Source organism: Prunus avium, chromosome 1, assembly GCF_965620075.1.
Source record: "Prunus avium chromosome 1, drPruAviu1.hap1.1, whole genome shotgun sequence".
NCBI classification, from domain to species: domain Eukaryota; kingdom Viridiplantae; phylum Streptophyta; class Magnoliopsida; order Rosales; family Rosaceae; genus Prunus; species Prunus avium.
This window is the reverse complement of record NC_142284.1, coordinates 7,342,887-7,368,454: the sequence shown is the minus strand read 5'-3', so window position 1 is coordinate 7,368,454 and position 25,568 is coordinate 7,342,887. Positions and strand designations below refer to the sequence as shown.

The 25,568-nt window shown below is 34.8% G+C and overlaps 3 protein-coding genes, 1 long non-coding RNA gene and 1 pseudogene across 4 annotated transcripts; 2 read left to right on the top strand and 3 right to left on the bottom strand.

Annotated features, from left to right (window-relative positions):
* Nucleotides 1-4,752: 4,752 nt before the first annotated feature.
* LOC110752529 (uncharacterized) lies at nucleotides 4,753-7,165 on the bottom strand. Its single transcript, XM_088254395.1, has 4 exons — nucleotides 7,160-7,165; nucleotides 6,424-6,693; nucleotides 6,153-6,230; nucleotides 4,753-5,125 (listed from the first exon to the last, which is right to left on the bottom strand). The coding sequence occupies exons 1-4, from the start codon at nucleotides 7,163-7,165 to the stop codon at nucleotides 5,033-5,035; spliced, it is 447 nt and encodes a 148-aa protein (XP_088110521.1). The 3' UTR covers nucleotides 4,753-5,032.
* Nucleotides 7,166-7,970: 805 nt separating this feature from the next.
* LOC148297205 (uncharacterized) lies at nucleotides 7,971-12,323 on the top strand. Its single transcript, XR_015833054.1, has 2 exons — nucleotides 7,971-8,308; nucleotides 12,095-12,323. It is a non-coding gene; the product is annotated as an uncharacterized LOC148297205 (long non-coding RNA).
* On the bottom strand, nucleotides 9,128-10,856 carry LOC148297206 (uncharacterized; annotated as a pseudogene).
* A 4,200-nt stretch (nucleotides 12,324-16,523) lies between the features above and the next one.
* Nucleotides 16,524-18,140, bottom strand: LOC110752537 (uncharacterized). The gene is made up of 3 exons (XM_021953218.2): nucleotides 18,087-18,140; nucleotides 17,297-17,428; nucleotides 16,524-17,114 (listed from the first exon to the last, which is right to left on the bottom strand). The coding sequence occupies exons 1-3, from the start codon at nucleotides 18,138-18,140 to the stop codon at nucleotides 16,524-16,526; spliced, it is 777 nt and encodes a 258-aa protein (XP_021808910.2).
* A 4,745-nt stretch (nucleotides 18,141-22,885) lies between these two features.
* Nucleotides 22,886-25,300, top strand: LOC110752528 ((R)-mandelonitrile lyase 2-like). Its single transcript, XM_088247166.1, is given in 5 exon segments — nucleotides 22,886-23,020; nucleotides 23,141-23,800; nucleotides 23,944-24,016; nucleotides 24,018-24,782; nucleotides 24,915-25,300. Coding segments are annotated over 5 exon segments (1,728 nt in total). The 5' UTR covers nucleotides 22,886-22,914; the 3' UTR covers nucleotides 25,039-25,300.
* Nucleotides 25,301-25,568: the final 268 nt, after the last annotated feature.

Genomic DNA, 25,568 nt, shown 5'->3' with positions numbered 1-25,568 from the left:
AATGTTTGTGAAATTGCATACATTTTATGCAATTTTTGACCCCATGTATACAATTACCAATAATATGTATGTTTAAAGCAATTTTTGACCCCTATATGCAATTACTGATAATGTGGAGCGGTCGACTCAAATGCTAGAGTAATCTCTCTCCTCTGTGAGAGTTTTATTACGTTCTTATCTTATGTTTCTTTGATACAAATAATAATTTACAAATTTTCAAAGAAAAGTATAGTATTTTTAGTAAGTTTTATTTGTTTCCTAATTTTTTAAAATTTCATAATTATCAAATTGACCTCCTCACAATTCTTAAAATTTTAAGCTAAAACCAACCTTGGCACACTACTCTAATTCTTGAACTAGTAGTTCTCATCATACGAGTCATCCATGAGGTTAATCGGCTCGTTCCTTAGGTAAATTGCGCATAAGGGGTATTTTACTCCGAAAATGTAAGGTGTTCATTCGATGAGTAAAAGATATCATTGGATTGGTAAAAAAGATTTCTTTGTCAATTTACTCTAGGAAAAATCACGTTTACTCAACAGACGAACCCCTTACGTTCATGGGATAAAATACCCCGTTCATTGAGTAATTTACCTAAGGAAATAGGCGATTTACCTCACAAAAGACAAAGAGGTAAATAGCCTCCTTCGTGAGGTAAATTACTCAACAAGTATGCAAAACACACACAAAAAAGAGGCCTTCTAGCCAAAAAGATGAAATTTGGTGATCTTTGCATACATTATAAGAGTGTGAGCCAATGAGCCTTTTAGTAAAAACGAAAAAGTTAAAAACCAAAAGAAGGGCGAAATGCAATTGCATATTGTAAACTAAGAATTGCAAACAGACGTTACGAAATTGCATACATATATATATATATATGCAATTGCATGTTGAATTGCACATAGATGCTACGAGATTGCATACATGTAAATGCATATGGATATTGTAAATTGAGAATTGCACACATGTGCTATCAAATATGCGATATATGCCCACAAAAACCATTAAACGTGGATAAATTGTTGATTTAGTCCTTGAACTTGTATCCAATTTTCAATTTATCGCATGACATTTTTTAAAAAAATTACGGATATGAATTTGTCTTTATCGCCAATGTCTCCTCTGCCGTTTAATTCCCTAACATTTCGTCCAATCTATCATTAAATATGAGGGCACGTTGGTCATTTCATATGTTAAGCATAATTGAATTATGTAAAATAAAATAATATGAAAGGATGTTAAATATATGCCTTAAAGCCAAACATGCGATGTTGCTTTCAAATCTGGATATTTCACCATCATTTATGGGCAAAATCGTTGTTTTCATCTATGTTATTTAGTCTATAATCATAACAGCACAACATTCCTTGCAATGAGATTGGATATAAGAAGACTTCTCATACTTCCACTTCACTTCATGGTAATATATCATCAATTGGGCATTGATCATAATCGAAAAAGTCCAATTTTCTTTTTCATCAATTCAATGTGGCTCAATCAATCGACCATCATTAAGTAATAATTTTTGTTGAAAATTTTTAAATTTATATTTATATCAACAATCATATGTTTGATTTTATTGATTTTTTTAATTAATAATATAAGAATAATTGGAGATAATCAACAAAGTTCAATTTTATTCCCAATAGTTCATTGGGTTAAATTAGTAGTAAATCACGAAAGTTATATTCAGTAATTTAAGCCAACAAACCTACCTAACAAACACTAAGCGACTCGTTCATCGGGTAAATGATGTTGTTTGTTAACCAATTATCCAACGAACTCCATGATTTACTCAACAAACAAGGTATTTTACTTCGAGGACGCAAGGGGTGCACTCGTTGAGTAAACTTTGTCGTTCCCTGAGAAATTGGACCAACTAAAATACTTTATCAAATAAATGCGCTATTTTTTCACGTAAACGCAGGGGGGTGTGTTTGTTGAATAAACTTGGCTGTTCCCCGAGAAATTGGACCCAACTAATTTACTTTTTCAAACAAATTGGCTATTTGTTCACGCAAACACATAGGTTGCGTTCATTGAGTAAAGTTGCCCGTTCTCCGGAAAAATGAGCCCAACTAACTTACTTTTTCAAACAAACGGGCTATTTGTTCACGCAAACGCAAGGGTTGCATTCGTTAAGTAAAGTTGCTCGTTCCTTGGAAAAATAGACCCAACTAACTTACTTTTTCAAACAAAATGGCTATTTGTTCATGCGAACGTAAGGGTTACGTTCGTTGAGTAAAGTTGTACATTCCTCAGAAAAATGAGCACAACTAACTTACTTTTTCAAACAAGCAGGCAATTTGTTCACATGAACGCAAGGGGTTGTGTTCCTTGAGTAATGTTGTCCATTCCTCGGAAAAATGAGCCCATCTAACTTACTTTTTCAAACAAACGAGCTATTTGTTCACTTGAACGTAATGGGTTGCGTTTGTTGAATAAAGTTGCCCGTTCCCCAGAAAAATGGGCCCAACTAATTTACTTTTTCAAACAAACGGACTATTTGTTCACGTGAACGTAGAAGTTGCATTAATTTGAGTAAAGTTGCCCGTTCCTCGGAAAAATGAGCCCAACTAACTTACTTTTTCAAACAAAATGGCTATTTGTTCACCCGAACGCAAGGGGTTGCGTTCCTTGAGTAAAGTTGCCCATTAAAAATGGGTCCAATTAATTTACTTTTTCAAACAAACGGACTATTTGTTCACGCGAACACATGGGTTGCGTTCATTGGGTAAAGTTGCCCGTTTCCCGAAAAAAATAGACCAAACTAACTTGCTTTTTCAAACAAACGGGTTATTTGTTCATGCGAACGCAAGGGTTTCATACGTTGAGTAAAATTGCCCGTTCTCGGAAAAATGAGCCCAACTAACTTACTTTTTCAAACAAACAGGCAATTTGTTCACACGAGCGCAAGGGGTTGCGCTCGTTGAGTAAAGTTGCCCATTCCCCGGAAAAATGAGCTCATCTAACTAACTTTTTCAAACAAACGGGCTATTTGTTCACCCGAACGCAATGGATTGCGTTCGTTGAGTAAAGTTGCCCGTTCCCCAGAAAAATGGGCCCAACTAATTTACTTTTTCAAACAAACGGGCTATTTGTTCACGCGAACGCAGGAGTTGTGTTCGTTGAATAAAGTTGCCCGTTCCCCAAAAAAGGGCCCAACTAATTTACTTTTTCAAACAAACGCGCTATTTGTTCATGCGAACACAGGGGTTACGTTCGTTGAGTAAAGTTGCCCGTTCCCCTGAAAAATAGACCCAACTAACTTACTTTTTCAAACAAACGGGCTATTTGTTCACGCGAACGCATGGGTTATGTTCGTTGAGTAAAGTTGCCCGTTCCTCGGAAAAATGAGCCCAGCTAACTTACTTTCTCAAACAAACGGGGAATTTGTTCACACGAACGCAAGGATTTGGGTTCCTTAAGTAAAATTGCCCATTCCCCAGAAAAGCGAGCCCAACTAACTTACTTTATCAAACAAACGAGCTATTTGTTCAAACGAACGCAATGGGTTGCGTTCGTTGAGTAAAGTTTCCCGTTCCCCGGGAAAATGGACCCGACTAGTTTACTTTTTCAAAAAAATAGGCTATTTGTTCACGCGAACGCAGGGGTTATGTTCTTTGAGTAAAGTTGCCTGTTCCCCTGAAAAATGGATCCCACTAACTTACTTTTTCAAACAAACGGAATATTTATTCACACGAAAGTAAGGGGTGCGTTCGTTGAGTAAAGTTACTCGTTCCTTGGGAAAATGGACCCCACTAACTTACTTTTTCAAACAAATGAGCTACTTTTTTTGGCGAACGCAGGGAGTGCGTTCGTTGAGTAAAGTTCGCCGTTCCCCGATAAATTGGACCAGTTAAAATACTTTATCAAACAAACGCATTATTTTTTCACGCGAATGCAGGGGTTGCGTTCGTTGGGTATGTTGCGTTCATTTTATAAATTTAAATGTTGGTATGTTTGGTAAGAAAAAATAAGAGTTCACGAGAAAGAAGAAGACATGAATGGGTGTTTTATTTTGAGTTGAAGAAATTATTATTATTATTTTTTAAGGAAAAAAACGTATGGGTGTGATATATACTATTGTTATATCCAAAGTCGAATTACATGACTTGGTATATCCAAAGTCAAGAGGGAAACATCCCAGATCGTACGCTAAGGTCCCTAAGCAATCACTTAGTGAAAAAGGAAGTGAATATGAATCTAGATGGTTGCTCCTCATTGTTTGAACCTCATAGGAGCTCTTTATTTATGTAGATGGACACTTGCCTAAATTGTAATCCAATGTTTAAACAAACTATGGATTTATGCATAGTTTATTCATTCTAATCAACATTTTATTTTCAAACTTTTCATTAACACGTATTACATATCACTTATATTTCATCATATGTATATCTTATTATTAGTAAATTTTGAGTTTTATTTGTTCAATACATTCATTGATCATGTACATAACATTTATAAAAAATTTACACCAAAATTACGTATTTCAATTCCTGTATTTGTCATTTTTGTTGATTTTTTCCCGATACCTAAAACGATAACGATATATTCCCCAAAATATCCGTAAATTAGAGGCCCGATATTTTAACCATTGACTTTACCTTTGTGAGGTGCAGAAATTGGATTCATCACTATCCATGTTAAGGGTAATGATTAAAATATCGATCTCAAGTATAAGAACCTGAAAAACCATTTGAGTTCCAAGAACTTGAACAACCATTTGAGTTCCAAAAACCTGAAAAAGTTTCACTTGCTTATTAAGTCCACACTAGTTTGTGTACTTCGATGTGTACTTCGAGAAAGCAAGAGAGTGAAATTTGTTTGTACAAATGGTAATAATTGCATATATAAGGTCAACTATTGCATAAATAGTATGCAATTGCATATCCGATTTACAAAAGTCATTAAAAATGAATTTTATTCCAATTTAGGCTTTAAAGAGACTACGCAATTGCACGTCCCATGATACAAAACCTAGACAGCGGTGTACAATTACCCTTTCCTCCATCTGTTTTATTTGCAATCAATCAACGACCAACATAACCAAAGGGCATTGGTTAATTTTTGTTAATTCACTTCTGCAAAGCTTCATAACTGATTCAGTAGCAAAACCAAGCTAAACCTAATAATAAAATAAATATATTAAAAAATAAATTGAAAATTGAAATTGCAAACTAATTAAAATAAATATAATTACATACAACCTGCAAATCCATCCATTGTAACATGATATTTAAATCACAATAAAAATTACATTTAAAACTAAAATACTCAAAATGAACTAAGTTATCTAGCACTTAGAAGATCACGAGCAACACAGTATAAGAAAACCTTTATGGGAAATTCATCCCTACTATATGGCACTTTATGGGAACAACATATGGTGCATAACCATTTTCTCAAGTCCTCACTATATGGAATTGTATGGGAACAATGGTTGTTGTTCATTAAAAGCAGAAGATATCACAGTAAGAAATAAATAAAACTTCACAATTGAAAATCACCCTCAGGATGTTACTCTGACATTACTTGATTACAAGATGTGGATGAAGCGTTCGTGAATTGTTACATGAAAGAGTATCACTTGCGTACTCAAACCTTTTCCAAACATCCTATACATATCATGCTTTTATCTGATACATCTCACATGGGAAAGAATGAACTGATTATAACACAAAAGATTTCTACATGCCTATCCATGGAAACTATCCAACACCAATCCAGATTACCTGTTTATATAGCAACTGTGATACAGTTTTTTGAAATCAAGAGCACGCCAATATTACTTAATTGTCAACTCCAAATAAAAGAAAAAGCATAGAGCGTTTCGGTACACGGTACACTATCCACTAGAAGATCTGTAGATTGATAAATTAACCGTCCACAAATGCTAAAACATCATGTAAGACCTAATATATTTTTAAAAAATAACTGAACCTGACATAAATAATTAAAAAGGTTTTACTAGTCACTTGTAGGTGCCAAACTGGTAGTGGGAATGATCAAACTGAGAGCATGGAAATTAAAGCACTCAACAACTTGGGTTGTGTTTTCACTAGGCAACAATAGATGTTTGATACCACAGTTGAAGAAAACTATGAGCTTTAAGAAGTGAGCAAGAGAAAAAATAGAAGTAGCCTTACACTGTCTTGAACCATATCCTGCCTTGCCCACCACAGAAAAGCACCCACACCAACAATTGCTACAAGCACTGCAAGGAGCTGGATGTGAAAAGGCATCAATTTTATTAGAGATATAATCCTACATGCTGATGTCAGAGTCAAAATTAAAAATGATTATATTAGACACAAAAATAGCATAAAACTAACTGTTTTTTTTTTTTTTTTAAGAAATGTAAAGGAACTAAGATTTGTGAGAAGAACCCCAAATCAGTTGCTAAATGAAAGAGAGTACCCAAATGGAAACAATTGCATCCAAAATCCAACCAAGCTGCCCAGTAAATGAAAGATAAATCAATCCAACAGCCAAAGCTAAATTACCCAGAATTCTAGCAGTAGCTCCGTCATCTTTCCCACCACCACCTCCACCACCATTAAACCCAAACCCCTGATTGAACCTCACCACAACCTCTCTGTTCTTCTTCTCTAACTGGTATCTCAATGCTCTATTTTCTTTGATGACTAAGATGAATGATTTTTTTTTACAATAAAATGAAATCTTATGCTATAATTAAAAAAATCTAATTTAATATATTAGAGAACCTCATTCTAATTTTTATTTTAAAAAAAGGACAAGGGAAAAATTGAAGGAAGAAAAATTCACAAAACCCAAACTTGTTGCTCTAAATAAATTAAAAAAATAAGAGAGAAAAAACAAAGAAACAACAACCAAGAGAAGCCAGATGCGTGGGAACTAAAATCTCCCAGCCAGATGCATGTGAATTGAAGTTGAATTTGAATGGTGAAGGGGTATTGTCTTTGTCCCAACGTTGATGGTCAAGCTTTGGCTTGAAATTTTGTTGTACCACATGAAAGTGATGAGGAGCTGCTTCTGGGTGAGAGTTTGGCTTTGTCTACCCACTTCCCCTTTCCCTGTCTGTACAATTCTCACCAAGCAAGAGACCCTCAAAGAAGAATCCACAAAACAGCACACAATCCCTCATTCCAACATTACTTAAATTCACACACACAGGCATGGACAGAGTTCTTTTTCTAAACATTTCTACTCAACTTGCGAACTATTTCAATAACAGAAAGCTGAAGATTTAGTAGATGAAACGCACCAATTCATTTCCCAGAATTAGAAAACAATGCAATAAATCCATGAAAATGAAAAGTAATCTATAAATTAGTAAAAAGGTCCCATTTGAGATGATGGATTCATATTTTCCTCAACATGAACACTCTAAATATTTCTCATAATTATCAAATTGACCAACTCACAATTCTCAAATTCCAATTTGATTGCTTTATGAATTTCCAATCCCAATAACTTAAATTTATCACCAAAGCCAAAATGAACAAGCAATAGAGAGATAATAACATACGGGCAATAGGAATTGGAGAAGATGGCAATCTTGTTGAGTAGATGATGTTCTGTACAAACGCCGAAGGCGAAGTCGAAGCTTCCGCGACGATGACGTTTCCCAACAATATCAGCGCCGCCGCCGCTGCTGCCGTGAACGCAGCACCACCCAACAACTCTAACGCATCTTCCCACGATGACACAACGATCGCAAGGTCCGAAAGGTCGACGCAGCTCTGAGACGATTCAAGCGAGTCCGACCCGTCCTCTGCCACCGGTTTGCGCCGTCGAGACTATCCAGCTCCACAATACAGAGGAGTAGGACGAGCGACAGTTCAGAGCAAGTTGAAGAACGAGCGCGTGGTTTTTTTTCCTTCATTAACCTGTTACCCAAAACAGCCGGTTCCCATTGTTTTTAAAAAAACATCACGTGCCTGTCATGTGGGTGACTGTACCGGTACAGCTGATGCACCACAGAAGGACTCTGGTTTTTAGCTCCTACTTCACAAATTTCTCCAGTTTGTCTTCACGAGTTTCAGCCACTTTCCCTGACGCAAGGTCAGGGTCGTTACGAATAGGACAAATATACACCAAGCCAAAATTCTCGAGGTTCTCTTCACGAATTTCAGCCACTTTCCCTGACGCAAGGTCAGGAGGATCGTTACGAATAGGACAAATATACACCAAGCCTTCGAAGGATGAGGTTCCAGTTCAACTCCTACTTCGCGAGTTTCTCAGAAACCCATTCTCTACAACTCCAATTCTTACGCCAGTTTCGCCTGTAGGATCGTAGGAACGAGCACTACAAGATAAGGTAAACAATTCTTGGATTTGGTTGAGTTTCTAAAATTTCCTCTTTCTAAGTTAGTGACTGATTAGGCTTTAATCTCTTGTTTCCAAGTGTGGTTTGGGAGAATGTTGGCTTTAATCTCTTTCTGAGTTAACGACTGATTGGGTGTGTTGGATATTTCTGAGTTTGATCAGGATAATAGTCATTTTATCTTGAATTTGGGACTGTTTTGGTGTTTAAAGCTGATTAGAACTGATTGTCAAAGAATGAGATGGATGTTGATGAAATCTGCATTTATGCAGAAATCTGAGTATGTGTTCTGTTCTGGACAAAATGACCTAGTTCGTATTTATGTTTTAAACTGGGGTTTTGATGTGTGAAAAATAGACATTTTGATGAGTATTTCAAAACTGATTTCATTCAAATTGGAGTTAAATTGGATTTTTGGCAAATTTTCGAATTGGAATTATTCTGCAGAAAACAGAAAACTCTGCTGCCTAGTCTGTTTTGGATTTAGTCTTTGACTTGCTTCCTTAAGTCGGAATTCAATGAAATTTTGATATGTTGAAGTTTTATATGTCTACGTATGATCTGGAAATTTTTACACCATTTTGAATCAAAATGGATTTTTAATGATTTTCCAAAGGCAAAGTGTTCCTGCCTAAATTGTTTAACAAAACTGAAGTTTCTGTTTTTAATTGAAGTCTTTAATTTCTTTAGTAAGTCCATAGCAGAACCACATGCAGTGGCGGATCCAGGAAATTTCCTTCCGGGGGTCAACGTTTAAAGGGTAAATTTTTTTTATACAAAATATACCCATAAAAATGAAACGATAATATTATCATTCATAATTAATAGAAAAAACCACATTACAATTGTCCACGACGAGTTTTCATATTCTGAAAACGTAGCATTATAGTTTCATTATCAATACAAGCAAATACATCTTTCTCAATATAAACAAGTAAGCTATCACTCAACCATTGATCTCCCATTCGGTTGCGAAGTGGACCTTTCACAATATTCATAGCAGAAAATGCTCTCTCCACAGAAGCAGTTGCAACCGGTAAAGTTAAGGCTAATGTGAGAAGCAAATAAACATAATTATATGTTCTATGCAACCCTTTCTCCACCAATTTTCTTGCAAGGCTACCAATCCCTTTCAATTGAGAAAAATCTATCATTGTACGCATATGATTAATATAAATCTCAAGTTGATCTTCAAGTGCCAAAAGATCTCGGGAAGTAAAATCTTGAGGATAAAATTCAGCAAAACGAAGTAGCTTTTGTTTGTTAAAAGCTATGAATGAATCATCTGGACTCAAACATGTCAAACAAAGAAGTAACTCAGTATTTACCTCACTGAAGCGATGATTTAATTCCGCAAGTTGCCACTCAATGATTTGAATAAAGATGTCCACACGATAATGATGGAGATGTGTTATTATAGGAGCTCTCCGATGTGATCTCCATTGAGCGACATATGCATCATCCATGTTTGGAACCAAGATATCATGTTTGCCACAAAAGGAAGATACTTGAGTGAGTTTGATGTAGTGTCGCTAACGTGTTGAATGCCCACAAACCTCTCAATTACATCTCCACTTTTGTCCACATAACGAAACACCACCGCCATCTGTTCTTTTACTGACACATCACGTGATTCATCAACTAATAAAGAGAAGAATGCACCATCCATATCCTTAATGATTTTCTTAATAGTTTCAGTGGCACAAGCATTCACAAGATCTTTTTGAATTGTTGGAGCTATTAACTTGAGATTCCCGGGAGCATTTTCTAACACAACGGCTTTAACTTTCTCATCATGATCAGCAAGAAATTGTAAGAGCTCCAAATAATTCCCCTTGTTGCTTGAAGTGTCACTCTCATCATGCCCACGAAAAGGAAGACCTTGCCTCAACAAAAATCTCACGCAATCAAGAGAAGCTGTCAAGCAAATACGATAATCAATACGAGCTTGCTCTGATTGCTTTATCAAAACTGTTCGGATGTGTTGCTTTTGATTCATAAGATCCACACAATATTGTCTAGATTGATTATGAACACTTCCAACATGCCCAACATGTTGCCTAATCTTCTCTTTCTTCTTCCAATTCCTAAAACCCATTTCTGTGAAGGCGTCGCTACACCCTTGACCAATTCTAAAATTGGATTTGAAGAGATAACAATAAAGGCAAAATGCAGCATCTTTACTAATACTGTACTCCAACCAGTCAAACTCATCAAACCACTTGACATTAAAGCGTCGATCATACCCTGAAAGATCAGTTTGTGGAAATGTATGATCCTTAGGCTGACATGGACCTTTTTGTAGATATGCTCTTCGAACTTCGTCTCTAATATTAGGATCATAGTCTAACATTTGAGGCCGAAGTCCGGGGTCTGCAATAAGATTAGCCAAGATATCTTGCAACTCACTTTCTTTCGAACTATCCACATCTCTTGAAACATCCACATCTCTTGAAATATCCACATCTCTCGAACTCGAACTACCCACATTATCCGAACTAGAAGTAGTTGATGCAAACCTTCTCTTAAAATAGCGTTCCATAACTGTATTGGTAGAAATAACCAATATAATAAAAACTCATACTTATGAAAAGTAACCCAAAAAAAAAAAAAAATCCCAACAACCAATCAAATTTACCAAATATAATCTAGCTAACATAAAACACTATTTTATTCAAACTAACTAACCAAAATCAAAACCCCTAATTTATTCAAACTAACCAAGAGATATAATATGACATACAAGTAAAACCCTAATTTATTCAAACTAACTAACCAAAACCAAAACCCTTAATTTATTGAAACTAACCAAGATATAATCTAACATAAAAATAATACCTTAATTTATTCAAACTAACTAATCAAAATCAAAACCCCTAATTTATTCAAACTAACATAAAAGTATAGCCATAATTTATTCAAACTAACAAACGAAAATCAAATCTCAACAACAAACAACAACAACTAATCAAGAATATAAGAATCTTTACTAATTATTAAAGCATAAATAAATTAAGATAACATACTTTCAAATTTGAGAGACAAATCCAATCCAACTTTGAAATCAAATTGAATTTGGGGGACAAGAGCTATTCAATTTTCTGCTGCCCACCGCCGCCACTTTGCTGCCGCCGCCGCCGGATTTGTAGGGGGAGGAGAAGCCACCGTTGAATTGGAGGTTGGTTGTTTTAGTTGGGGTTGGGAATTTAGGGTTGAGAACTTGAATTGAGAAGTTAGAAATGAACTAAAACTGATTGGGGAAAGGGAATTATCGAACAGATGCTGTGTTATTTTTTTTTTTTTTTAAACCTGTGCCAAAACGACGTCGTTTTGGCCAGGTGTTTTAAAAAAAAAAAAAAGTTAAGTGGAACGACGTCGTTTTGATGTCCAGCGCAAAAAAAAAAAATAAGTGTAACGACGTCGTTTTGACGTCGAGCGAACAAAATAAAATGACGCGCGCGCTGCGCGCTGCGCGCAAGCCTGCGCTGCGCAAACACCTCCAGCCTGCACAGAATTTGCCCCATTGTGGCATTTCGTCGAACAGCTTGGGAGGGTCAACTTGCAGGGCTCTAATGGAGGATTTCAGAGGTTGCAGGGGTCAATTGACCACCCTTGCTCCTCTGTGGATCCGCCCCTGACCACATGATCAGAGACTCCTAAGAGCTAGAATTGTACTAAAAAGTGGATATTTTGGTTTAACAAACCCAAGAAGTGAAAGTGGGTTGTAATTTAAAGTGATAATGTAAGTTGGAGTTTGATGTTGATCCTTGTTGTTCATAGGGATTTCCGACTCTCCTGGAGCTCTACCGTGGTGTTTAGTTTTACAGTTGTGTGGACACCAGGTAGGGGTTCTTCACGCCTTGGTTAGAGGTTTTCCTGTGTATATGTATGTAAATATTGATGCGTAAGAACTCTACATCGTTTTTGGTTGCTAGGATGCATGTTAGGGAAATGGATTTGATTTTTCTAGCATGCCCTTGTGATAATTGATACTTAATTTGTGACCTTTTATGTTTTTTTTTTTTTGGATACGTGGCCTTTTAATGTTGCACCAATACGGATATGGGTACGTTGATACAATATAATATGATACTCCGATATGGCAAATTTTCAAAAAGTAGGATACGGGTACGGCACCAATACGGTGATTAAAATAATATAAATATAAATATTATAAATATATTGGATGTCGAAACGGTTTCCAATTTATCAAATTTTTTGCAAGGATGATTTATGAATATAAACTTAAAAAATAGATATTTTGGATCGTTGAAAAAAAATTCGTAAGGGATCCTAATGGCTGGCGAAGCCAGAAATTATGCTTTGGGGGGGTCAACAACTTAAGAAAACTATGAGAGAATAGATTAATAACCTAAGGCCCCGTTTGATAGGTTGGCTTGGACTGATTAGGATGGGCTTTGAAGCATTGGATTGGGCTAGCTTGGACTGGTTAGGTTTTGAATCCAGTCTTGTTCATATTTGCACCAAACAACAGACTGAAATTAGCTTTTTTGTATTTAATAAATCAATATTTTATTTTATTTTATTTATTAACAATAATTCCAACTTTTTGCCCCCAACTGAAGAAACACCTCAATTTTTTGCAAAAAGCCTAGATCCAAATGAAAAATCCTAATCAAACCAAGAAGATAACTCTCAAACCCAAAATCAAACTCATATACAAACTGAAAATTCGATAGTATATTTTTCAAATTCAATAAAACACAAACTGAAAAACAACATTCACAGGACAAAAGAAGAAGAATGAATTATGCAAATTCTGGAATCCCAATACCAGATATGAAAGATCTTCAATGAAAAGTGAAATTAAACCCAAAAATAAGAACAAAATTACAGCACTCAACATCGTCAACACAAATTCAATATCTAACACAAATTCAAAAAAAATAGTAAGAGAGAGCCAAATAAACCAGAACAAAGAATCTGTTTATAAAAAAAAACCAGAAGAGAAAGGACATGAGAGAAGAAGAGAGAGGAGAGCTGAGAGAAGAAGAGAGATGAGAGATGAGAGAGGAGAGAACATAGCAAAGACGACGCAGAGGGGAGAAGAGGGAGACGAAGAGAAAAGAAGAGACAAAAGCTCGTTAGTCTTCTAAACCCACCTCTCAGCGTGGGTTTTCAAATCCAGCATATGCTGGACTAGTATCCTACATAAAAATTTGAGTGATAACCAGTCCATGATTCATTTAAGCCCACCAAACAACAGATTGGACCCATGTCCGTTTTAATTGAATTTGTCCAATCCAGTCCGGCTCACCAAACGAGGCCTAAAATCTTAAGTATCCATTATTTTTCTACATAAATATTTTAGAATAAGTTCAATTTATATAAGAAAACTTTTATGGTTGTTGTTCCAAAAATATTTAATGGGTTTTAAGACTATATTGGAAGATGTTGCTAATCAAACTGAATATGAATAAAGACACTTACGTTGTAGAAGGTCAAACCAGTTGCTCTACAACCCACTTCCATATGCTTCATGCCTTCTTTTCTTAGGGTCAAGTTGAAAATAATGAGCAAACAAAAGCCTAAACTGTAAGTGTTACCATTGGGCCTTAATTCGCTCCGCGGTGTCCCTCAGGGGAATATACATATATATATTTACACATAAAATTAGCATTTTGGGCCTTTTTTTTGTTCCTTATGTTTTTCTAGGCCATATATGACTTGTTTGAGTTCTTGGGCTAGGCCCAAATGAATGCATCAGACTAAAAAAGGTATAAAACAATTTTTTTTAACATAGGCCACCTAACATACATCTAAAATGGTACGTATTGTAATTAGGGCACCTAACATCATCTTCTTCACTAGTTAGCCACCTTTTCTTTGCACAGTAAGGGCTCGTTTGTTACACAAGATTGTCTTGACATGGACTATGTTTAGGAACTAGCTTGACTTGGCTTGGTTTGGTCTAAGTTGGATAACACTTATCCTGCATTTACTATATGCTTTGATTAGGATTAGATTTTTTTTCTTTTCAAAACTATATATATATATATATATATATATATATATATATATATATATATATAAAATATTATATAGTATAAATAATATAAACATACATATATATATATATATATATATATATATGTGTGTGTGTGTGTATAGGTGTATATATGTATATTATAATATATATACATATATAATGTATATCTATAAATACGTGTGTATATGTATATAATAATCATACATGGGTATAATATACACACACACATATATATATATATATATATATATATATATATATATATTATAATATAATATATATTACATATATACACGTATGTTATTATTATAATATTAATATGTATATGTGTATGGGTATATTATAATAATAATATACGTGTATATATGTATATTATATATATATTATATATGTATATATGTAGTAGGTGTGTATATGTATATAATAATCCATACATGGGTATAATATATATACACGTATGTTATTATTATAATATTAATACGTATATGTGTATATGGGTATATTATAATAATAATAATATACGTGTATATATGTATAATATATATATATATATATATATATATATATATATATATGTGTGTGTGTATATATGTACATTATAGTATATGTGTATGTAATAATAATAGTAATAATAATAGTAATACTAGTAATAATAGTAATAATAATAATAATAACAGTAATAATAGTAATAATAATAATTGTAATAATTGTAATATATGTTATTAGTATTACAATATAATATATGCATTTTATACATTGGTGAGCATGGGACTAGTTAATCCTCCCTTTTCACATGGGTTTAGTAGTCCCCTCCTAAGGAGGTGTTTTCGGTGGGCTTGGTATTAGCAATCTCATTTAAGATTAGGATTAGATGAAACAAATATGGTATTAAATTTAGTCCAAGCCAAGCTTGTGTAACAAATGACCCCGCAATTGTCTGCAATTGAAATTATTCTCATAACCATTCCTTATAAGTAAATATATTCCTTTTGTTTACCTTTGCAATAGTCCTTAAAAGATGTTGGGTCTCTTCATCCATTGGCAACTGATTTTGGGTTGAATGTTCACATTCTAATATGGTATTAGAATAGTGTATCCATGTGGTGAGTCCAACAGTTCACGTGCTCTCATATCACTCAATATAATGACGTCACACATGAGGAGGCGTATTGAGAGTGTGATCCCAAGGAATTAAAGTATTGCATAATAATTTAAAACATCTCGGACCTCTCCCCATTGCCAATTAATTTTTTTGTTATATTCTCACATTTACTGGACCATTGAAAGTTTGCTTATTAGTAATGCATGCCAGTCCAAGCCCTTCTATGTGCAACTCTAAAGCCACAGTTATTGTAGCATCACCAAGTGCACCAGGAAGACTCTACATAACCCAAAAGAAAATACAAAATGATTAAGAAAGAAGGAAAACTTGATTGAACAATTTCATTTGGAAGGCATATTATAAATACAAAAATTCTGCGACAAATGAGACAAGAACATGTGTACAAAATAATATTTATATTGAATGAATTTAGGATTACAATCTCCGTGGATATTATTTACAACAAAAAAAAAAAATCCTTTGATTCAATCTCCCATTTAGGAATTTGAGATTTGGTATTGAGGGCTGTGAAAAAACCTTTGATTCGATCTCCCATATAGGAATTTGAGATTTGGTATTGAGAGCCATCACGGCTTGATCTCGAGCACGTCAAGATCACAAGTAGTGTCATGTGGTGGATACTCTTCGGCTTTAGCGGTGAAAGAAACGTATTTGTTGTGCTTGGCGATTCTCCACGAGCTTGATGAATTATTTGGTTAGAGAGCTTTCTAGTTTTTCAAAGCGTTTGTAAACAGAGTATTGGGTCTTGGTTTGGAATCACCAATCTGAATCCCTTGATTTGTGAGATTTAATTATGATTTAATTTAGTTTCAGTAAATTGATTTAATTTAGCTCTTAATCAAATTCAAAATCTTTGATTTTAGGAAATTAACTCATGATTTAGTTAGGAAAATGACCAATTAAGGATAATTTATTCCTTTTTTGGTTGTAATTTCTTACGTATTGCCGTGTGATTTTGAAGTGAGTTTTTTTTTTTTTTTTTTTTGTCAAACGACGGAATAAATTTATTATAACCGAATTGGAATGTTTACATCAATAGCAAGAGTGTCGAACACCCACTCAAGCCAAAATTGATCTCATTTAAGCTTCCCATCCTTATAAGATACATGTTCTGCTACCAGATGAGCAGCTGCATTGCATCTACGATTCACAAAAGTAAAAGATACCTGGCCCACATGAGAAGCCAGTACCTTAATATCATGAATAATGCTCTCAATAGAAGTATTCATCTTCATGTCACCATGCAACATTGCAACAAGCTGTTTATAGTCTGTCTCCACCATCATCCTAGTAACCCGTGCCTCTAAACCTGCTACCATAGCCTCCTGTACTGCTTCCGCTTCCGTAGCTAGAGCCGGTTGACCCAAAAAACCCTCAACACCTCCAGCCATTTCCATCCAGCCATTACTATCCCGAGCCACCCATCCTGCTTCACCCCTCATTTGCGCTTGTGTCCAAGCGCCATTGTAATTAAATTTCATCCAGCTAGCAGCCGATTTTTGCCAGGCTTGGAACTCACTACGGTCCCACTCTGGAGGTCTCGGTTGATCATTTATAAGAGGTATACTCGCCTCTTGCCGCCACAAAATCCACAATTTGTGAGAACAATATCCTGTGGATTCATATGATGCCCCTAAAAAATTGCAGCATTTTGATTCTTCCATAACCTACATAGCCCAAAAGCCAACCATTACAAAATTTCCTGATCATTGTTTTCCCTTTTATATTTTTGAAGTAAGATATTCCTCCATGAGAGAAAATCCCCTTTTTCGAGCAACCTCGTATCTAACTTCAAAGGGCTAGTGAACCAGAATACCCTTGCGAACTCGCAATGGAAAAAAAGATGTACCTGACATTCCCCACCACAACCACATCGAGCACAAACATCCTCAAGATCCACATGTCTTCGTTTAAGATTTTGGCGAACCACCGGAGCATTCAAACAAGCTCGCCAGATGAAGCTTCGAATCTTCAGCGGTATCTATAAACTCCAAATATAGATAACAAAATCAAACGATAATAGACTTTTCTTTGATAATAGGATAAAAGGGTACACATTTTTAATTGATATGAACTAAACATCTCGAAAAATTCAATCCTCTCGAAATGCTCATTCCACCAACACCATCTTTTCCTAAGTACCCAACAAAAACATATGGGGACGTCTACTGAGGAACATCACATTTAGGGCCTGTTTGGAAGTGTTTTTGGAACATTTAAAAGTGCTTTCTAACAACCAAAAGCGCTTCTGACAGCGTTTGGCATAAAAGTTTAGAAGCGCTTTTGGGCCATAGAAGCGCTTTCTGGAGAAGCACCTGCCATGTGCTTCTTCAAGAAGCACTCCTAAGTGCTTTTCCAAGAAGCACTTCGATTTCTTATGAAAATTTCAACATCTTTATAATAAAAGCGCTTTTGGTATAAGCGCTTATAAGTAAAAGTGTTTCCTAGAGAAGCAGTCCCAAACGAGCCCTAATTGTTGGATTTGGCAAACATGTTAAGCTCAATAGTTACTTCACGTGAATGGAGGAGGAGCATTTCTCTAAAAATACATTTTACTAAATGCACCAATTAATATTCCCAAAATTACCTAGAAAACCCTAAACCTCTTAGCCAAACCCCCTTTTAGTCCCGCTGCTGACAATTCCTTTTGGCGGATAATCTGTGTAAAACCCAAAAATGGGGCTAAGACCCATCTGTAAGTCCTCAAAGTTGTCTTAATATGCTCTAGCCTTAAAATGAGGTAGCCTCTCCTCCCCTCCCCCCTAAACTTTTGTTTAAACCTCCAAAAAAAAAAAAAAAAAAAAATCTCATAGGTGTATGTGTAATTTAATATTTGAAGTCAAATTTGTCATATTTAGAGAATTTTTTTAATGTTGTCAGTAATATTTGTAAATTGCCAAACCTTGGTACAATAAGCTAGTCTCACAGTTCACGAAAGCATATTGCTTCTTGAGATGTGGTAAATCCCCAAAATCCATAAATTGCTTCACAGTCCTACTGTCGAAGGCCACGCAGGGTTACTACTTGAAGTTTTATATTTTTCAATGTAAATATGTTTTCTTATTTATCATTTTTTATTTCCTTTGTGGAGATTATTTTGTTTGAGTACAGGTACAGGTTTATGTTATTTGCTTGTTTTATCATCTACTGTGCATTTGGCAGTTGTTTCTAACCAAGTTTTTACAGTCAGATTATTTTAGACGCACTTGTTTTGTTTCCAGGGTTTAATTGAGGCAAGTTATTTAGCATACGACATAGTTAGATGTAGGTTGACAGTTGGTGTGTGCAGATTTTGATGCTTTTCTTCTTTTGATCTTGTTTTGTTTATTTGTTCACCCTGACTGGATTCAAGGAAGGCGTCTTTTAATTAACATTGCGCTATTGTTTCTTGATATTCACATTTGACTTATGGACGAATCTCATATGTATTATCTTAATGTTTATTTCGTTTTGAATAAAACATTTTCTCCAACAACAAAAAAAAAATTTGTATATGAATGTATACAACGTGTCAAAGAGTATGTACATTTTAGTTTTACATATTACAAGTAAAGAGATTCGAACTCAAGTGCAGAGTCCACTCTAACAAACTTGACTAAGCCATTAGGGGCGGCTTGGAGTGGTGCAAGTGGCCAAAAAAAAAATCTTTATATTATATATATTAATATTACAGTAATTGTATATATACTTTAGCGTGCTATATGTTGACACAAAAGTGTGTGTAACGGAGTTGGCTTTTTAATGCAGATACCTTAATAGAAGGCCCGGGTTTGAGTTTCATTAAAGGCATTCTTTTTGTGTTTTTTATTATTTTTGCATTATAACAACAAATTTTAAATAACTATATATCAATCTCTTTTGTTCCAGTATCAAAGTACTTTCTTCCACAAAAAACTTCATGGCTTCGTCTTTCTCTTGAACTCTGATTTTCTAGTGAATAATAATCATCATTCATCAATTTCTTCAGTTCTTTTTTCAATCCTTTGACAATTTTTGTTATTCTTTCAATTTCAGGAATTTCAACACTAAAATCCTAAATTCATAAAGACCACTCAGAATCATGTAGTCATATTCAATCAAATCTCTTTTCAAATCCAGGTATTTATCTAAATTTCAATATATATATTACATGATTTATTTTATTAAATTATTATCATGTTGATGATTGGTTATATAAGAAAATATAGTTTTTAGAAATATTTATCTATTTCTTGTGGGGTTATCTTTCAGGTTATAGGGTTTTGAAATTTTTCTTTGTAATCTAAACATGCCACCTACTAGAAAATACGTTTCTAGATATACAAAAAACGACTTAGAAAAATAAAAATCGAGGAACTGACTCAATCTCAAAGATGAGCTCTAGATAGATTCATTGTTAAAGAATCACATGCTACAATTGATGAAAATATTTCCAATGAACAACAACAAGATGATGTTGAGGAATTGCAAGATACTGAAAATAATATGGATGATTGTGTGGATAATGTTGAGCATAATGATAATGATGATAATGAAAATGTTGATATCGATGACAAATGTTGTTTTATGACATTAAGGTATGACAAATTTTTTTATTTATAGTATTTTCGTATTAGATTATGTGAGGTCCCAATTTAAATTTCGCACAGGGCCCTCAAGATTTCAGGAATGGCCCTGCAAGCCATGTCTTCTACCATATGGTCCCATTTGTTTTCTTGGTTATGAATTTCCTTGTGACCCTATAAATTCGTATTTGTTGTTAGCCCAAAAAAACGTGTTCATACCCCATGACGCGTATGAAAACAGACCTCAAAAACATGAAACATATGTGGAAGCAATATTGTCTTTATTTGTACTGTTGTGTCCTTTCAAAAAGAAGTTGTCTGTCTCTAGTATTGTTTTTATTGAGAGAAGTCCCAAGAACATAACCTCAACTCAAGCATCTCACTCACGAGTAATTTTGTATGTTCTGGGATCACGTGATTGGTGTACCATGTAATATACATGAAACATGTGGATTTATATATTTTGGTATCTTGGAGATTTAGCTCAAAATGTAAAGAATGATTTGAATTCAAACATTCATTATAATATTTGATGTTTCCAGAATGGCTCGATTACTGCCGTGTTCTTTCAAAACGAAGTTTTTTTTTCTTTATTTATTTTTTGTTGCTATTGAGGGTAATTTAAGATACTTCTAACGATGGCAAACGTAGGTTAGGCCCTAATTGCACCTAAGTTTGAACTCCTTCCCCGTAGATTAGATTTTTAAAAAATTCTAAGAATGTAATTAACCTCAAGATCGTTTGGTTGAATGAAACGTATCTTGCAGAGAACAAGAGAGATTTGTTAGAGATTTGTATTCAAACTTTGAAGCCTTATAATATTTGATATCAATGGCTCGTTTTACATACAATGAGACAAAATTTCGATATTTATATTCAACCCATGCAATAAGAAAATGAAAGACTACGAATTCTATCCGTTGGGAATATATTCTTCCACGACTCATTGCTCCTTCTTATCCTCATCATCGCTGTGTGTTAACAGCTTTGACATTTTACTGGATTGTGAATTTCTAATAGGTTGGAGCTAGAATTATAAAACTGAGGGGCGAAATATAAATATTAGTTTGAAAATTACATACATATTCAAAACTCTTACATATTAAAGCTAAATAATTTTCAGTTCTTCATGTACTAATTTGTTGGAGGGGGCATGTACTTCAATTTGTGAGAATGTAAAGATGAAAATGTCCTAGATTAGAAATTTAGAAAACCTTGTAAAAGCTTATAAGGTGTACTAGCAGGGACATGTGTATGTAGAGGCTGTATGGGCTACAACCCATATGAATTTTTTTTTTCATTATTAAATATCATGTAATCTTCTGTACCAAAAAAAAAAAAAAAATGTTGTCAAATAGCCACAGCCCATCCCAAATTTGAAACAAGGTCAACCCAATACCTATTGTTTGTTGAGGTAATCTTCACTTAGTTACTAGGGATTTTGGTTTTTTTTTATTATTTTTAAAAATCATAATAAATAAGTGTTTGATGTTAACTCTTCTTGCCTCATAATGTCCCCTTACTAGGTGTATCAATTTTTGTTATAAATGAAATTCAATTGTGCTGTCGAGTTTGTTTGTAATGTAAATCTAGCTCATTCCATTTTAATATCCTACATTTGTCCTTGGGTGTTGGGCTACTTTTTCCATTGTCACTTGGTTTTGTAGTGGAACCTACTTCCTTCAAAATTAAGGGCTTTTAATAAATATACTCATTCTAACGTGACATTTTATTAATAAAAAAAACCATTAGAGAGTTTATTTAGAGAAAAAAAAAATCCTCAATAAGTCACTTGCCATTTCCTAATTGGTACTTAGTTTATTACAATTTTTTCACTTGAAAGTACAGAATGTAGTCTGAGGCTATATGTGGCACTAATTAAGCTGAGTTTATAGATAATGTTTGCTAATGAACATTTGTGTCAAAATCCCATTTTCTGTGAAGAGGAGCTCCTCCTCTGTTTAAAGGAGCCAAACGAATTCATTAACAAAAATATGTTTGTAGGAATATGGTGGGTAAACATTACATGGTGGCTGCAGCGAGTAATGAAAACTAAACTTATATATTTGGCTTGTTTTAAATATAGTTCAATGTGTATTAACCTATTAAAGTCCAAAAAAGTAAATTTAGTTGCAGGGCAGCATAAAAAATATACATTAAAATAGGTACACTTTCAATTCTGTTGTTGAACATATTTTCGTTTTGATAATATGTGTTTTTTTGGTTGCATTTAATATGTATTTGTTTTATGTTAAATTTTATTGAAAATTAGTCAATGGAGCTAGTTTATATGATTTAATATATACCTTTTCTTTCTAGAAAGACTAAAGAAACTGTAATGTTTTTTTTTTGAGGACCTTTTCTATTGAAAGGGGCGGTAGCATACTAAACTCACGCACACTACACGGATGCTAGGACTCGAACCCAGAAATTGTAATAAGTACAAAAAGAAAGATCATTAGATTTTAAAGCTAATAAATTTAGTTAACTCACCCGTACGTTGTCCTAATTCAGCCATTACATACACCTATTATAATGAATTCATAACAATACATTGTAACGTTTGTTCATATTTTTGTGCTTTCATGTTAAACATTAATAAACCCCTAGGCTTAAGACAAAACAAAAACCCTAGGCTCGTGTTTGGGTAGAATTATCTGTGATTTGAATGTTATATATGACAAACTAATGTTTCACGTGATAACACTATATGATAAAATTAGAGTACGGATTATTGAATAATGCTGTTAGAATAATTTTCTTGATTGCCTCCACAATTGATCATTATTTTATCATCATTTAAACATGTGATTGTTGAAACCATTATTTTTTTAACTAAACTCACTAAGTCTTACCTCTATAAATTCCATAGAAGGGAGAGCCTTGATGAAAGTGTGAAAGTGTTTTGATAATATTCAGAAACATGGTGAAATCAACAATTTCAGCTATACTGGTATTGGTGCTGCACCTTTTTGTTCTTCATCTTCAATATTCAGAGGTTCATTCGCTTGCCAATACCTCTGCTCATGGTAAACTACTTCCCCCGTCATTCATAAAAAGAAAACAAAAAAGGCAAATAGAACAGAAACCCTTACGTAGATGCTTGTGCTAAAGTTTTAACAACTCTTCCTCTCTTACACATTTTGCAGATTTTAGCTACTTGGAATTTGTTTACGATGCCAATGACACAAAGTTGGAAGGAACATACGACTACATTATTGTTGGTGGAGGAACAGCAGGGTGTCCATTGGCAGCAACTTTGTCAGCAAACTACTCGGTGCTTGTTCTGGAAAGGGGCACTCTTCCTACAGATTATCCAAACCTGTTGACTTCAGATGGGTTTATATATAATCTGCAGCAAGAAGATAATGGAGAGACACCAGTTGAAAGGTTCGTGTCTGGAGATGGTATTGACAATGTAAGAGGGAGGGTCCTCGGTGGCACGAGCATGATCAATGCCGGAGTCTACGTAAGAGCTAACACCTCGTTCTTTAATCAAACAGGGATTGAATGGGACATGGATTTGGTTAATAAGACATATGACTGGGTTGAAGACACTATTGTGTTCGAGCCAGATTTCCAATTTTGGCAAAATCTTACAGGAACTGCATTCTTGGAGGTTGGTATTCTTCCAGACAATGGATTTAGTCTGGATCACATAGTAGGAACTAGACTCACCGGCTCAACTTTCGACAATAACGGAACCAGACATGCATCTGATGAACTGCTTAATAAAGGAGACCCAAACAACTTGCGAGTTGCAGTTCATGCCGCAGTAGAGAAGATCATCTTCTCTTCCAATTCGTCAGGTATGCTTCCAAAGTTAATGTTTTATTATTTTGAAACATTACCAGCAGGATATTCATATCAAATACTGAATGTGCAAATAATGTTTCCTATTTTCGTTCGAGTTGTTTGATAATAATGATATGCTCTTATATATCTAATACAGGTGTGACCGCTATAGGAGTTATATATACTGATTCGAACGGAACGACTCATCAGGCATTTGTACGTGGTGAGGGAGGTTATATTGAGTGCAGGGCCAATTGGGTCCCCTCAACTTCTACTACTTAGTGGTGTTGGCCCAGAGTCATACCTAACATCTCTGAACATTTCAGTTGTTGCTTCCCATCCATACGTCGGGCAGTATATATATGACAATCCTCGTAATTTCATTAACATTTTGCCCCCAAATCCAATAGAAGCCTCAACTGTAACTGTTCTAGGCATTACAAGTGATTTCTACCAATGTTCTCTATCAAGCTTGCCATTTTCTATTGCACCCTTTGGTTTTTTTCCTAATCCAACTTATCCTCTTCCAAATACGACTTTCGCTCACATTGTTAACAAAGTTCCGGGACCATTATCTCATGGTACTGTCACGCTGCAATCAACCTCTGACGTGAGAGTTGCTCCAAATGTCACATTCAATTACTATTCGAATTCAACGGACCTTGCTCATTGTGTAAGCGGCATGAAGAATATTGGTGAATTCTTGAGCTCAGACGCATTAAAACCGTATAAAGTTGAAGATTTGCCGGGCATAGAAGGTTTTGATATTTTGGGAATACCTTTGCCAGAAAACCAGACAGATGATGCAGCCTTCGAAACATTTTGCCGAGAGGCAGTAGCCTCGTATTGGCATTACCACGGTGGATGCCTTGTCGGGGAGGTGCTTGATGATGATTTCCGTGTTACAGGGATCAACGCATTACGCGTCGTTGATGGCTCCACATTCCCTTCCACACCAGCAAGCCATCCTCAGGGCTTCTATCTGATGTTAGGGAGGTATGTTATATACACACTTACTTGCAACCACTAGAACTTCTCGATAATATATTTGGCTGAATGTCTTGTTTGTAATATTAATTCTACGCCATTCTGCTCTTTTCATCACTTTCAATTTTTTACTTTGGGCAGGTACGTGGGCTCTAAAATTCTGCAAGAAAGATTAGCTTCAGAGGAGGCTCTTCATAAGTCAACATTCCAACCCAAAATCTTAGAGTCGCTTGAGTCAGCATTATCCTTTGCTTTTGAAACTTAGTTGATAAACCCATGAGTTCTGACTCAAGTGGGATTCGGCTTAGGCTCTTTCTATCCGCCATGGCTTGGTGTACCTCTTTATTTCATGTTTAATAAATTTTCCGCCATGACTTGGTGTACCTCTTTATTTCATGTTTAATAAATTTTCCTTTGTGATGTCCTAGTTATCATTGTGTACAACTTTTCCTTGCAAAACCTGAGTTTGAAAGGAAATGCTGCCCTAAAGCGTATATACTATCCGTTGATGTTCTTTTTTATATATTTTAATGTCGGTTATGGGATCAAAAGACAACAGCACGTTCAAAATGCAAGAAATTCCCGTATCAAGTGATTAATAACTTGATCGAAATGCCCCTAGTCTTAGTCTTATGAAGCCAGTGTATTTCCAACTCTACGCAGGCGTTTTTTTATTAGAAAATTTGGCATAAGTCCAATTATGAGGAGAGATTTTGGGTGCAATCCACGTAGAAATTGTTGTTGAATTGTTGTTGATTCAAGTCCTTTGATTAAATTGTATTGGGAATATTATCA